Consider the following 13,120-nt stretch of genomic DNA (forward strand, 5'->3'; position numbering starts at 1 on the left):
TAAACGTTTGTGGTATGGACAATTCAGGATGTTTAGTTAGTTGTAAATACTTTCTAGTTTCTTTGTTGTTTTCACAATGTGTTTTTAATCTGCTTTGTAATGTGACATTTATGAGCATTTGATCATTTGGCAGCTTTTTCATTTGCTGTTCCATTATCCCTCACAAGTTTACGGCGGTCATGTCAAGTGTGCGTGTTGTGGATGATATACAATGTGTTTTGGTGCTGTTGGGGTATCCTTTGTGCTTGTTTTGCTAGCTTTTTGTTTGTGTGTGTTTTATGGTTGACCATGAGCAAATATGCCATTTTAGCCTGTGCACTCTAAGAGAGACAGCACGAAACCTAAACACAGTTTGTAATTTCTGCTGCTAGATGCTTCACAATCAAAGCAATGAAGACTAAATACATAGATTGATGATGTGAAGGAGTGTCTTCATTGTTTAACAACCGCCAATGCAGATGAAAAAGGCAGACGAGGTAGTGTTTCCAAGTATTCACGTTATGTTTAGTCATGTTCATCAACTTTTTCCTCACTCCCTGACGTACCATCTGAGTTTTTATTCAACGTTATAGTGGCAGGCGACCTCATGAAATGCAGCACTACCTGGAATAAGTTACAGATTTCTCTGGGTTTGAACATTTTTGGAAACTTTTTGAATTATGTGACCGCACAGCTCAACAAAACATATATCAAATGTCCAGTGGTTTTTAGGTACTTTAATGCTGACATGTTGCATATTATGTCTTTAATCTTTTGAACAATGATTTTAATCTTTCATTGGAAAAGTAAAATACTGACGCACCTACATCAGTGCAATAAGAATCCATTTTAAGTGATGGTGGATTGTGGAGACTTGTTCCCTCTCTCTCTCTCTCTCTCTCTCTCTCTCTCTCTCTCTCTCTGCCTTTTCTTGCTTGCTCTCTCATGCACACTCACCACTCCTCTCTATCATAAAGGAAGAGGTCTCTCTCTTTAACCTTTGTGTGTGTGGCTAATTGTGCTAAGTGGAGTAGCTTAATAGAGTGGAAAATAGTCCTCATAATTTTCCCAGAGAGCGAGCAATGACCTTCTCTAAAGACAACGGCCATCTCCATTCTCTCTACACCGCTGGTTTTATGATCTGAAATGTCAAACCATTGGGTTCCTCAGAATAATTAAATCAAATAAATTATTGCACCTAGGCAGAACCATCTTGTAGCCTAACCCAATTATAATGCACTGTAAAGCTAATTATTAACCATGATTACAATTAGTCTAATTTGAATAAATGTAGTCATTAGCGGGTTCATCCTAGTCAGTGAGTCTGAACCGTGGGGGATGATGGTCGCTCTCTCTCCATCTCTCCCACTCACACACAGAGCAGGGTGTGGATGTGCATCATTCTCTTTCTCCGCACGCCTCCGTCTCCATCCCATTTCTCATACACTGACCTTCACAAAATAGCCTTCATCCTTCACCTTTCTCGGGTACTTGAGCATAATGTGAGCCGCTTCCTGGATTCGTGTTTGCTGTTTACGCCCGTTGATCAGACTTTGAAATGAGAAGCAGAAGACTCCATGTGGGATTTCTGTCCCCTCTGTTTGTTTTTTTTTTTTTTTTTTTTACAACCTCGCTAGAAAATCAAATCTAGACTAAATATTGGCTCCAGCTGGTAGACATTACATCAGGCCCCTGTCATGTTGTATTTGGCGAATATTAGCTTTTGCCATCCAACAAAAAAGGTCCCACTTGTTAGACTTAAAGCAGTAGTTGGATGTTTTGCGAAACAGGCTTATAGATCGATGAGAATGTTGATGCCACTCTCAAACATGTCGGGAAAAAATAAAGCTACAACCAGCAGTTGGTTAGTTTATAAAGGATGCAACAGGTGGAAAAAAGTGAGCCTCGCTCTGTCTGAAGGTAGCAAAATTGCTCCACCACTACTTCAGGTGTCTTGCGTGAGAAAATTGCAGAAATAACTGAAAAACAACCCACACGTTGTCATGTTTACACTTTGTTTTTTCACAGGTTAAATAAACAAGATAATTAATTAGACCTATTGTGCTTTTTCTGTATTTTCCTTTCTTTTTGTGTGTTGTATAGGTTCTTGTGCATGTAATAGTTAAAAAAGCCACGGCAGCAGGAGCTCCTCTCACCCACAAACACTGCTCCTGAAACGCCTCATCGGTATGGCTTCTTGACATCATTATGTCACCATGTCAGATATTTGGTTAATTTATGCCTATATTCACCTCAGAAGCGAAGCGAAGTGTGGGGTGGTGCTGGCTCAGGCGTGTGTGATCCGACCAGTCAGAGCAGACTTCATACTCGGGAGGAGGGCCTTAAAGAGACAAGAGCTTAAAGAGAGCATCTCAGACAGAGGGGGGATGCAGTGTTGCTGTACGAGAGAGCTGATGTGTTTTTTGAACTTTAAAACATGTAAACATTTTCTACCCGTAACCTTAGATAAAATTATTACCCGAAAATGGGCAGAATATTTCTTCTTAACATATCAGTACACTGGTCCACTTGAGATGTGCCAGTAGGCAGAATTTGTTATCTTTGGACAGAGTCAAGCTAGCTGATCTGTTTCTGGCCTTAATGTTACGTTAAGCTAGCCGGTTGCAGATCATAGACTTATCTCTGCCTGGTAGATATGAAAGTGGTAGGGACCTCCTTATTTAACTCTCCACCAGAGAACAAATATGTGGATTTTTGTCGAGTTTGAGCTTTCAACATGTTAGAGAGCTAATTCATTTTCTAATTTTTAATCTGTCGAATGTATTCAAAGAAACGATACGTTTCTTACTGGGCCAAAGATGATGTGATGTTTGTGTTCTACAACCTGTGCTGCTATGGTGTTTCTTAGACACTGGATGCTTTACAGCTGTTTGTAATATTTGGTTGTTTTTTAATTATGTCATGTAAAACAGATTTTGCTTGTGACCTGAGAACAGTTATAGACAAATCAAGAGCATTCCAATCCACTTTAAAGAGATCATTGGAAACAGTATTTTTGCTGAAATCAAAGACTCTATTCTTAAACGTCAGACCCAGGCATATATTTATTCATTTGGTCGATTAGTACTGTAATCATAAATGCAGTTGAAATGTGTTACAATGCCTTATGACACTGCAGTTAGAGAGCCTGGACCACAGTTTCTTTCCACACAGTCTCCTGAGTTTATACACAATAGTTAACAGTAAGAGCATTCTTATAAACATCTGGCTCACAGGCCAGCGATGCCAACAAACAAAACAAGAGAATTATAAGACCCAAAAACTGCTGTGCTGGAATGGAACCGCGCCGAGGAAACACAAAAACACTCATTTACCAACAGTTGTAGCGTACTTGCAGCCAAAAAACAAATGCTAAAGCCATACTGATAGTTCATAAATATAGTCCTTTGGATGCCACTCAGTACAGTCTGGAGAGCTGAATCTCTGCCCTCCCCAGGAGGTACCATGACATCCAGGTGTCCGGAGCTGCTGTGTTTACAGCTGTTTTTCCTGGAAGAGGATCTGAGCGTACACAGTGTCCGGGCTGGAGGGTGCAGGGTCGGGAGTGGAGGAGGCCGGGGCCTCTGGCCTCGGCCTGACCAGCTCCAGTTCTGCGTACGTCAGACTATCCTCGTGTGATACTCGAGGCTGGAGGAGGGAGGGAAAGAGTGAGGCAAACTTGAAGGAATTTAGCCCGGAGATAAAGCAAAGAGTGAAATGTATAAAAGAATCTATAATAAACATGGACATATCAGAAAAAAAGATGAACGGGAGTGGTGTCTGCTTCTAATCATTTTCAGCAAACAGTAGTGTTCTTCCACTGTGCATGGTAAACACCCCTCAGTGCTTTTCAGCTGTAGAAAGTATGTGTTTACTGGATTTGCAGGACCTCTCGGAACATTCAGTTTGCTCCGAAAAACATTTGGTACAATGGGAGGCTTATCCGCCATCCTCAGATCCTCCTAGTTGCACTAATCCAATCAATATGTTTGTGCAAATAAACAAAATCTCGCTTCTCCTGAGCTTCACTTCACTACAAAATCACAAGAACCCCATAAGTAGAGATGCCGATGATCCTTAGTTTGAGTAGTTTTCTTCTGCGTGTACTTGTTTGACATTTTTATTGTAGGAATAAAACCAATGAAGCAGTCTAAATAAATAATTGTGTTTGAGAAGCAATAAAACTAAATAGAATTATCAAGCTCATAACTGAATGAAGAGACGGCAATAAACTCCTGTAGACAATCACGCAGTCGTGGGACAAATTCCCTCTTGCATGTGTCTCAATAACAACTCTGAGCGCGAGAGAAAAACCGTCTTTTCAAAATGTTAATAAATACCTTTGAACAGATGCAAGTGTTTGAGAACTGATTTAGATGAAGTGGATGTAGGTGTTGCGCCTGAGAGCGAGGAGACTTACAGTGGCGGAGCTCCTTGGGTGGTGCTTTAACCGTCTGGGCTTCTGAGGTCTCTTTGCAGCAACAGGCACTGAAACAGAGTCACAATTGACTCGAACAGCCACGAGGAATCATCACAAGAATGACTTTGTTGTTAAGAGAAATTCGTCCCTCACAAACGCCTTGTAAACCCAGTGGAGGTGTAGTTTATAACAGAAGTAAGAGCTTTATTGTGTCATTTTCAGGATCAGCCGAGACGCTCTGCAGGATTTTGCCGAGTTTCCTCCTCAGACTGTTTCTGGTAGCCTCTCAAACGCTCCTGTTTTCGTCATGGAGACTGAATTATGCAAGACATATCTTTTTCTGCTTTTGCACTAGCTGGATACCTTCATTTATGGTTGTTTTTTTCGTTACCCACTAAATCCTTTTATTGGGGCTGGAGCCCATCTCCCTGAGTCTCTAATGTCTCCCGTGTGTCTGGAATTTGAGAGGAAACTCAGACTCAGACACATAAAGATGAGGACTGGGAATTCAACTCCATACTGTGAGATGACACTGAGCCCCCACCTCCCCTTGACTATAAGATTAGACTGAGAAAATATAGTTAGTGAAATTTTGTTTGACACGTAGACACCTTTACCTCTCGAGACTTATAAAACTCAACATTTCAAATGAAACAATCTTGAAAAAAATGCTCTTCAACAGCTCTTAATTCCCGTCCACACTGGAGACTTAACCTGAGGGGTCACGAGTAGGCGCTGCTTTATCTTAAAAGGTCATGAGCCAAAAAGGCCAAATAGACCTTTCAAAGAATTTAACCTTTTCCCAGAGGTGACATCCTGCCCTCCAAATATCACTTTACCTTTGGCTGGTATGTGTGGCGGAGGCTCCTCGGGTAGTTTGGGTGGTGTGTCGATTACTCTTCTGTCAGCTTTCTGTCTTGTGTCTTTCCTTTGGGCTCTCGGGGAGGAACTGGAGGAGCTGCTGGAGCTGGTCACGGTCTCTCCTGAGCTGCATGGAACAAAGGAGAGTATTAGTAGCTCTAGTTGCAGATGAAACTAGCGGTAATCTAGATTATAAATTCATCTTGACATAAAAGCATTATAATGTTAGTTAATGTGGATTGATTTTTCCAAATGATCAACTGATAAGCAGTATAAAAAGTTAAACCAGCAATCCAAAACCAAAGACACAACGACATAAAACACAGAAAAGTAGCAAATTGTCAAATTTCAGAAAATAGAACCAGCAAATTTCTGTCAATGTCTTAGATGATGTGACTATCCAAATTGTCAGTGAACTGGTCTATAAATCAATGTATTGTTTCAACACTGGTAAACTACTGTACCTGCTCTCGGGACACTTCACCAGGAGGTAACTGCCTGTGGAGAAGGTAGCAGGAAAAGATCATGTTGACATGACAGTGTAAAAGTTATCCAGCTGTTATTTTTCTAAAGGAAACTGAAACTTAAAGGAGACCCATTAGGTTTTTTTTTTCCTTGCCCTCAGCATTTACATAGGATCTTGTGCATGTAAAAGATCTTGAGAGTTAAAAAGGTCAAAGTCCGCACCAACAGAAGCTCCTCTCTCCCACAGAAAACACTGCCCCTGAAACGCCACCTGCAAATGTGCTTAGCACATCTGCTCTGTCTGAAAACTGATCTAACCTCTCCTACTAGTGACCCGAAATTAAAATGATGAACCTGGAAATGAGCGTAATATGTCTCCTTTAAAGTTACTGTCAGAAAACAAATGATTTATTTATTTATTTTCTTTACTTTTGAGCCTGTGTCGTCTGTGGAGGTACTGGCAAGTGAGAACCAGAGTGAAGAGGAAGATGGACAGCAGGCCCAGAGAGCAAATGAGCACAGCACACAGATACACATCTGCAAAAACAAACAGGCATCAGAGAGGTGACATTATCAAAGTGAGACTTGTATGTGGTAAAGTCAAACTGAAGAGGGACCAGAGACGAAGAACGGTACCTGCAAATAAACGCCACAGTCCTTCACTGGTACCATCCTCAAGAGTTAAGTGCACTGTGGGGAAAAACGTTAAGAAAGTCAGCAAATGCAGTCGGAGGGAAAGAAACTGTGCCCAGACGGAGTATCTCTGTTGTCTGAGGAGACTGACCGAACACAGCAGACAGCCTAAGTGGTTTCCAGAAATATCAAGACTGCTGTCAAGACGGGAGATTCTGCTGCTGCTGCATCAGCCAAACCCACCACACACACACACACACACGCACACACAGAGGCCTGGCTCGGCTGTATTGCTGTTCTTGGACAGTGTTTGGGGGTTCCCCTCCACTCTGCATCTCCACTTCCTTTAGGTGGTCGCTTCCCAGTCGCTCGATGACACAATTCTCTTTGTGTGCTCTTGAGTGTGAAAAGAAAACCGAGTACAAAAGTTGTTGTCAGTCTGAGCCAGCGGCTGTGAACGATGGGTAGTGTGTAGGTCAGGGGCATTTAGCTTGAGGTTGAGGAGAGTTAAAAAAGAGGCTGTGTACATAAATTACTTAGTCTCTGCTCCGCATAATGAGTTTTTAATACGTCTTTTAAACACAGGTTGATAAACATACTAATAAGGAATGATAAGATATTAACTTTAATTGACTTCTAGCCCGTTTCCAGGCCGCTGATCTGCCTGCAAATTTGTCAAATGTGGTCTTGGCTGCTCGGTCTGAATATCACGGTAATGAATGTCAACACAACGGCGTTTGTGTCGTGACCAAACATGAAAAATGGCGGTGAAAGCAGGAGAAGATATGCTTTGAATACCATCACACAAGCGCAGGGCTGGATTTGATCTTTTCACACATATTTATTATTTAATCTATGTTTAGTCAAAGAAACAGAACTTAAAAAAACAAGCCATAAAGAAGACTTTACAACAATGCAGTGCCTTGTATAATGCTATTTTTTTAAATCCTAAATGTACAGTACAAGTTTTTTGAAACTATGAAAAGTGTTAATTCAGTGCTTTGGTTATTATTGAGTTCCAGTCTATGATGTTTTGTCAGACTGCATTAAATTTAAATGGTGTTCCTATTATTTTGTCCACCCGCTGTTTACCAGAGAAGGAAAAGTAACGACAGCCAGGGAAAAAGACATGTTTGGATGACAAACTGTTGGTGCCACATGCTACATTTTTCCAGGCATCTCTCGTCAACATGAGCAGTTAACAGTTAATGTAAACAAACCACATATCTGACCTTCACGCTGTGGTTAACCACATGCTAAACCTCGCGTCTGATCAGTGTGTGCAGCCCCAGGTTAGCAGGTTGGCTGTTTGGGAGTTATTACAGTACACACTCTATGCAGATGCGTTGAAGCTGTTGCACACCCAGCAGAGCCAGATTTGTGTTGGGGGAACATGAAAAAAAACAAACCATACTGCTTAAAGCCAAAAAACATCAGGTATAGATTTAGGCTCATCTGCTTTCCTTCAGTCCAGCTGTGAGGACGGGGCACAGAAAAACCAACCGTCCGCTCAAAGTGTCAGGGTTAGAAACCTGAAGCCGGGGAGCAGCATTTGATGAAATCTAATTTAACTGTGCAGTTTGTGTGCTCATTTTCCTTTTTAGAAAAGCAGCAGCAGCAGCAGCAGCAGCAGAAAACACTTACGCTGAAGTTCTGACTTTGGGAGTTCAGAGGCGTGGGAGAGGACAACATATGTGCAGAAGGTTTTGGAGAAAAGTAGTCAGATTATCTCAGCGGGGTGTAGCCTTTGTTCCAAAATCAGCGGACTGAGGGGTTCCCCGGAATACAGTTACAACTTACTGTAGCTTTGTCTTTGTTTATCCTCATAATGTCAGCTCTTGTGTTTGTGGTTCTGCGGTCAATGCATGTCGGAGATGCCTGAGGTTGCGTGGCTTCCTTAGTGGGACATTGCCCTGAATATAGGGCAGGGCGTTGTCAGATGGCTCAGTCTGACTCAAACCTCTACGCTTTTTATTCTGACCTTTTTTTCTAAAACTAGTGAAAGGTAAACTGTGCAATTGTATCAGGTGTAGCCGCACCTATAGCATGGAATAACAGCGTTTGAAAGCTCTACTGAGCCCCTTTAACCAGTGCGTCCCACAGAGACTGACGGTGTCCCTGCTGGTCAGTCCAGCTAACTCTGACAAAGGACCGTTGCAGTGTAAAGAAATATTTCTTATTACTCTTAAGCTGATCTGTTAATGTTGTTTATTGCAGAATATTGGCATGGACTAAATTAGTTCCACTGCAACTGAATTCTCCAGCGAATTTTCTCCTGAGGCTTGCAGAAAACTGTACTCAGTACTGACGTCATACGTTTCAAGAGTGTTTGAACGTAGCCAGCTCAGCAACACTCTACCTTTTTTACCCCTCACACTCACACACACTTACACACACACACACACAGAGCGATATTGTTGAGTGTGGTTTGGCTGTGTGAGCTCATTGTTTTGAGATGGAAATGCCAGAGGACTGGGGTCACGCTCAAACATACATCTGCACAACTTAAAGCAAATAGAGCAGCTGGAGTCGGAGAATACACACATGAAGCTTTCTGTTTGCCCTTTATCCTTTAATAAAAATCATCTCCTCCTTTATTTGGTAATTTCCATCGTCAGATAACACGGACAGCGTGTCTCAGCTGACTGTGTGCGGCGGGAAGGGAATTCCTTGGAAAATAATATTCCATGGAAACATTTCGCAGTAATAACACCAGAAATCCCCTTTGTGTTTGATCCTCTCTTGTCAGTAACTAGGGTTTGCGTAAAAACTGTTAAAAAAAAAAAATGCTTTTTTTCGCCTCTTGTTAAAGGCCAATTTGACTTTTTTACCAGGTGATGAAGAGAGGTAGTTTGTTTTTCTTTACCAAGTAAACCAAGTGAAGTGTAATCAGTGTTCAAAGATAACAAATTATCGATGATCTGACCAAAAAAGTTCGTATTATCTGAATCTGAAAGTCTGCTAGAAATAGAGTCCTCTTTTTTTAAGGATTTTTTGTTGTTGTTGTTGGATTTCTCATCATCAGAGGACCGCTTAGGTGGTGTAGGGCTTTCACATGTTGCTCAAGGGCACCTAAAGAAGGAGAATGCTTGAAAAGAAACAGTCTCACACCCCTAACTACTTGGGTAACATATTTAAAGGGACAGTTCACCCAAAAAAAAAACTAAAACAAAACATACATCTCCTCTTAGATGCCTGCCTACTTTTACATATAATGGAAGTAGAAGGCACTCAGCTTGCGGTGCTCAAAGCGCAAAATGGTTTATTATAAAAACCCAACAGCCAGCTCTCTTTCCAGAAACCATGACCAAGTTACAGAAGACAATCAACTGAACTTGTCTTTGAGCAGTTTCACGCAGGAACTATTTTCTTTCCGTATCACTGCAGAGAAGGAAGCGGGCATCTACCCATGGACGAGAGGCTAGCTAACTGAGCTAGTTCACACTTGAGCTCAGCCGAGGAGGAGGCCATTAATGTTTACATCCCGAGCTGAGTAGATGCATGCTGCCTTCTGCACGTAAAACAAAGTCTGTGGATTATCTTGAGCATTATCTCATCTTAACCAGCTATATTTTATCCAAGAGAAGGCAGACATCTCCAAGGCTGATGATCCCAGAAATCTGCAAGTTACACCAAATGACACTCGATGGATAAAAAGCACTACAGGTAAAGGGAAAAATATGGATTTTTGATTTGATTTAAAAAAAAATTATTTTGATTTTTTGATTAAAAAAATATACAAGAAAGAACTGAAAAGCCCTCTGTCTCTCAACCTTCAACCCATTATCAGCCAAAATGGGGCCCACAGACAGATGTGACATGAAGAGCAGAGTGTGCTGCAGTCTAGCTTTAGTTACCTGTCAGCTGTGTGGTGCTGGTACCATTGGACGAGGCCCTCCATGTGTTCCTGTGCCTGCGGATCTCCTGAACTCTACAGCTGTAGAAACCCTGGTCCCTCCCTGACACATTGAGAATCCACAGCCGGTACATCTCGCCCTCCGTCTCCTCGAACAGACGAAACTTTGGCTGGGGGAAATGACGGGTGAAGTTCCCGTATAGCTTCATTTTCTTGATGCCCATCTTCACGATGAGATACTGAGAGGGCTCGAGTGCGGGAGGAGAGGGGGATGGAGGGGAGGGAGGAGGCGCGAGAGTGGGAGCAGCCAGAGGGGAGAAGAACCAGCGTAGGATGAGGACACTGCCGCTCCTCTTCCTCTGAGATACCAGGCAGGAGAGTGTCACGTTGTCTCTCTCTGTTACCATGACGACAGGCCCAGGGGTCACTGTCACATTCAGGGCGTGACATACCTCTGATGACAAAAGACACAGACAGATGTTACATACAGCTGTCTTTTTTTTTTGGGGGGGGGGGGGGGCATACACAAATCCTATAGTTGTGAATATTTTTACATGTATGTTATGAATGTAGTCTTTTGTGACAGAAACATCAAACCGAACCCTAAAAAATCTTTGCAAAACATCAGAACTCTATCAGATCTGGTAGCTTGTGAGACTCCTCCCTGCTTTTTGAATTAGTCATTAACTGGAGCTGGTAATGCGCCCCACATGGAAAAAGTCCTCAGTTCATTTTTGCAAGATGTTTGATTTCCTGCCAATTAAACATAATTGTAGCATTTAGACAAAGTAAGTTTATTTGCACACCCACAGTTGCTGCTTGGATTTATGGCGTTAGGGCTCTGACTATCACTGGTTCTACTTATACATGTCATTCCATCACTGGATGGGAATTCAGTGGGTACTGGCTAGAAAGCGCGCTGAGAACACACTTCGCGCGTCCCTATTTTGCTTCCCTGGAGGTACTTGTGTTTTATTCCTGCTGCCAGCTGGGTCAGGTTTGTCTAGAGGAGACATGGAGTCTGGACACAAGATGTGTGCTCAGACAGGCACGGAGTATCTACAGGTGGGGAATGTTCATCTTCAGTACGTCTTGAACCAAGCAGGGAGGAACACGACAAGATAACGGGGACCATCTGGGCTGCATTGCTTCATTCTTTTTTGTTGTTGTTGTTGCTGTGTTAGTCGGGGATTCTCCCTCAGGCTCTGTCCTACACTGTTTAATGTGACAACAAAAGCAGCAACAGGCACTCAAACCAAACACAAAACCGAGCACAGTCAAAAGATTATAGGGCAGAAAATATGTATGAGATGAGTTGTAAGTCTACTTAATGTCAGTTTATAGAATGCAAATTATACAGCGGTTTTTGTCTGATCACAGAGAACTTGTTTAACTCTGCAACTGGTCTGATTTTTAACAACTTCAAGTTTACGAAACACTTTCTGCTACTTCAGTATCGACTTTAACGCAATAATGATTAATGCACTTGCAACTTTTGGTTGTTGCAGACGCAATAACTAAAATGCAGTGTGTTTCTTGCATGTTTGACCTCATTTTCATGCGAAGTTCCATACTAAACTCAAAATTGCATGGTTTCACAGTGGCATATGTTAGTTGACAGATCAAGCTGCTACTTCAGACACATTAATCTTTCGTGCTCGCTTTCTCACAGGATTATATTGCTGTAAACAAGGTAAACTTACCTGTGACCAGAGCCTTAGTCAGGACAAGGACCACTACAGAGAAGTACATTTTCCACAGTCAGCGAATCCATAAACCCAGACAACTGCACAGCACTCACACAAGCAGCTACATTGAAAACCGAGCCTGGCTGCACAACCCGCCAGAGCCCTTGCCCACCATTAACTCTTCTCCTCTTTCTCCTCTTTTCTGTGTAATATGAAACAGTAAATGCTCTGTTCCCACTTAGAAACTCCCACTCACTCTCCAAGCTCTCTCTCTCTCTCAACCTCTCTCTCTCCACCTCTCTCTCTCTTTTTCTCTGTGTGTCCTGCAAAACGTAGGAAATGTCATTTCCTGTGTTCCTGTGAAGAGTCTTGGACCGTGGCCCAAAACCCCAGACCTCTGAAGCGATGGTCAAGTCTCGTGGTTTGTGTGTGTGCGTGCGCCTGTCACACTGTGTGTCATTTCGAGAAGCATATGCTACAAAGCGCCGAACATGCCATTTCCATCACCCAAGTTTTCTCTAAAAAAACGTAGGGGTTATCCTCATTTTGCATCACAAAGAGCAATTGTGTGTGAGCTCCGTGTTTCTGCGTCTGCATGATGTGTTGATGCATTTATGCGGATTTGCGTGTGTGTGTTCTGCGACCTCTCCCTGTCTGGCTGCTGGACAGAGTGGCATGGGCTTGTCTCTGGCTGTGGTTGTCAGGCTGTCCCAGCGGTATGAAAGCCTGCTGCTTTATTGGGCAGGCTAAACTGCTGAGGCAGGGCTTCTACTGGAGCTTTGAGCTCAGCCAAAGCCAAATGGAATTACACAACAGAGTGAACCCTTCAGGTCGTATATGTAGATTCTCTTGAAAAGCATGGATGGATCAAGTGGAAAATGTACCGCCCTGGTTGATAGGTCGGTTTTATCTTTTCTAACCTTGAAAAAATATTTTATTCAGAAAAGATGAGATAAGTTTGAGCCTCTATCAAAGTTCTATCAATTGAGATGCATGTGTAAAAGTGCCAAAATTATATCTCCGGTGACTGTGGAGAAGTATTCTGTCCTCTTAACTACATCTTTTACTTGGGGTTTCCCCTCAACTTTTCTTTTACATAAGTCTTAAGTTCAAGTCTTTGCTCCAGTTGAGGAATCGCTCTCCTCTGCCCTGCAGTGGTCAAAGCAGGTTACTGCTTCTCAGGGGATCAACAAAACCTCAGCTATGATGAAACTGGGG

The 13,120-nt window shown here is 42.5% G+C and overlaps 1 protein-coding gene across 1 annotated transcript; it reads right to left on the minus strand.

Moving 5' to 3' along the window:
* Positions 1 to 3,016: 3,016 nt before the first annotated feature.
* Positions 3,017 to 12,976, minus strand: vstm4a (V-set and transmembrane domain containing 4a). The gene is made up of 8 exons (XM_030441464.1): positions 11,918 to 12,976; positions 10,216 to 10,668; positions 6,362 to 6,415; positions 6,155 to 6,262; positions 5,725 to 5,758; positions 5,239 to 5,387; positions 4,400 to 4,467; positions 3,017 to 3,627 (listed from the first exon to the last, which is right to left on the minus strand). Exons 1-8 carry the CDS (start codon positions 11,964 to 11,966, stop codon positions 3,475 to 3,477), a joined length of 1,068 nt encoding a protein of 355 aa, XP_030297324.1. The 5' UTR covers positions 11,967 to 12,976; the 3' UTR covers positions 3,017 to 3,474.
* Positions 12,977 to 13,120: the final 144 nt, after the last annotated feature.

The sequence above is a fragment of the Sparus aurata genome, chromosome 15 (assembly GCF_900880675.1).
Source record: "Sparus aurata chromosome 15, fSpaAur1.1, whole genome shotgun sequence".
Taxonomy (NCBI): Eukaryota; Metazoa; Chordata; class Actinopteri; order Spariformes; family Sparidae; genus Sparus; species Sparus aurata.

Excerpts from the sequence above, each read along its gene's own strand:
- vstm4a (XM_030441464.1), bottom strand. The coding sequence starts at position 11,966 with ATGTACTTCTCTGTAGTGGTCCTTGTCCTGACTAAGGCTCTGGTCACA. Across the intron at positions 5,759-6,154 it reads CAGACGACACAGGCTCAAAA|GCAGTTACCTCCTGGTGAAG; the intron begins GTAAAGAAAATA and ends CCTTCTCCACAG. Across the intron at positions 3,628-4,399 it reads ACCCAAGGAGCTCCGCCACT|CCTCGAGTATCACACGAGGA; the intron begins GTAAGTCTCCTC and ends TCCCTCCTCCAG.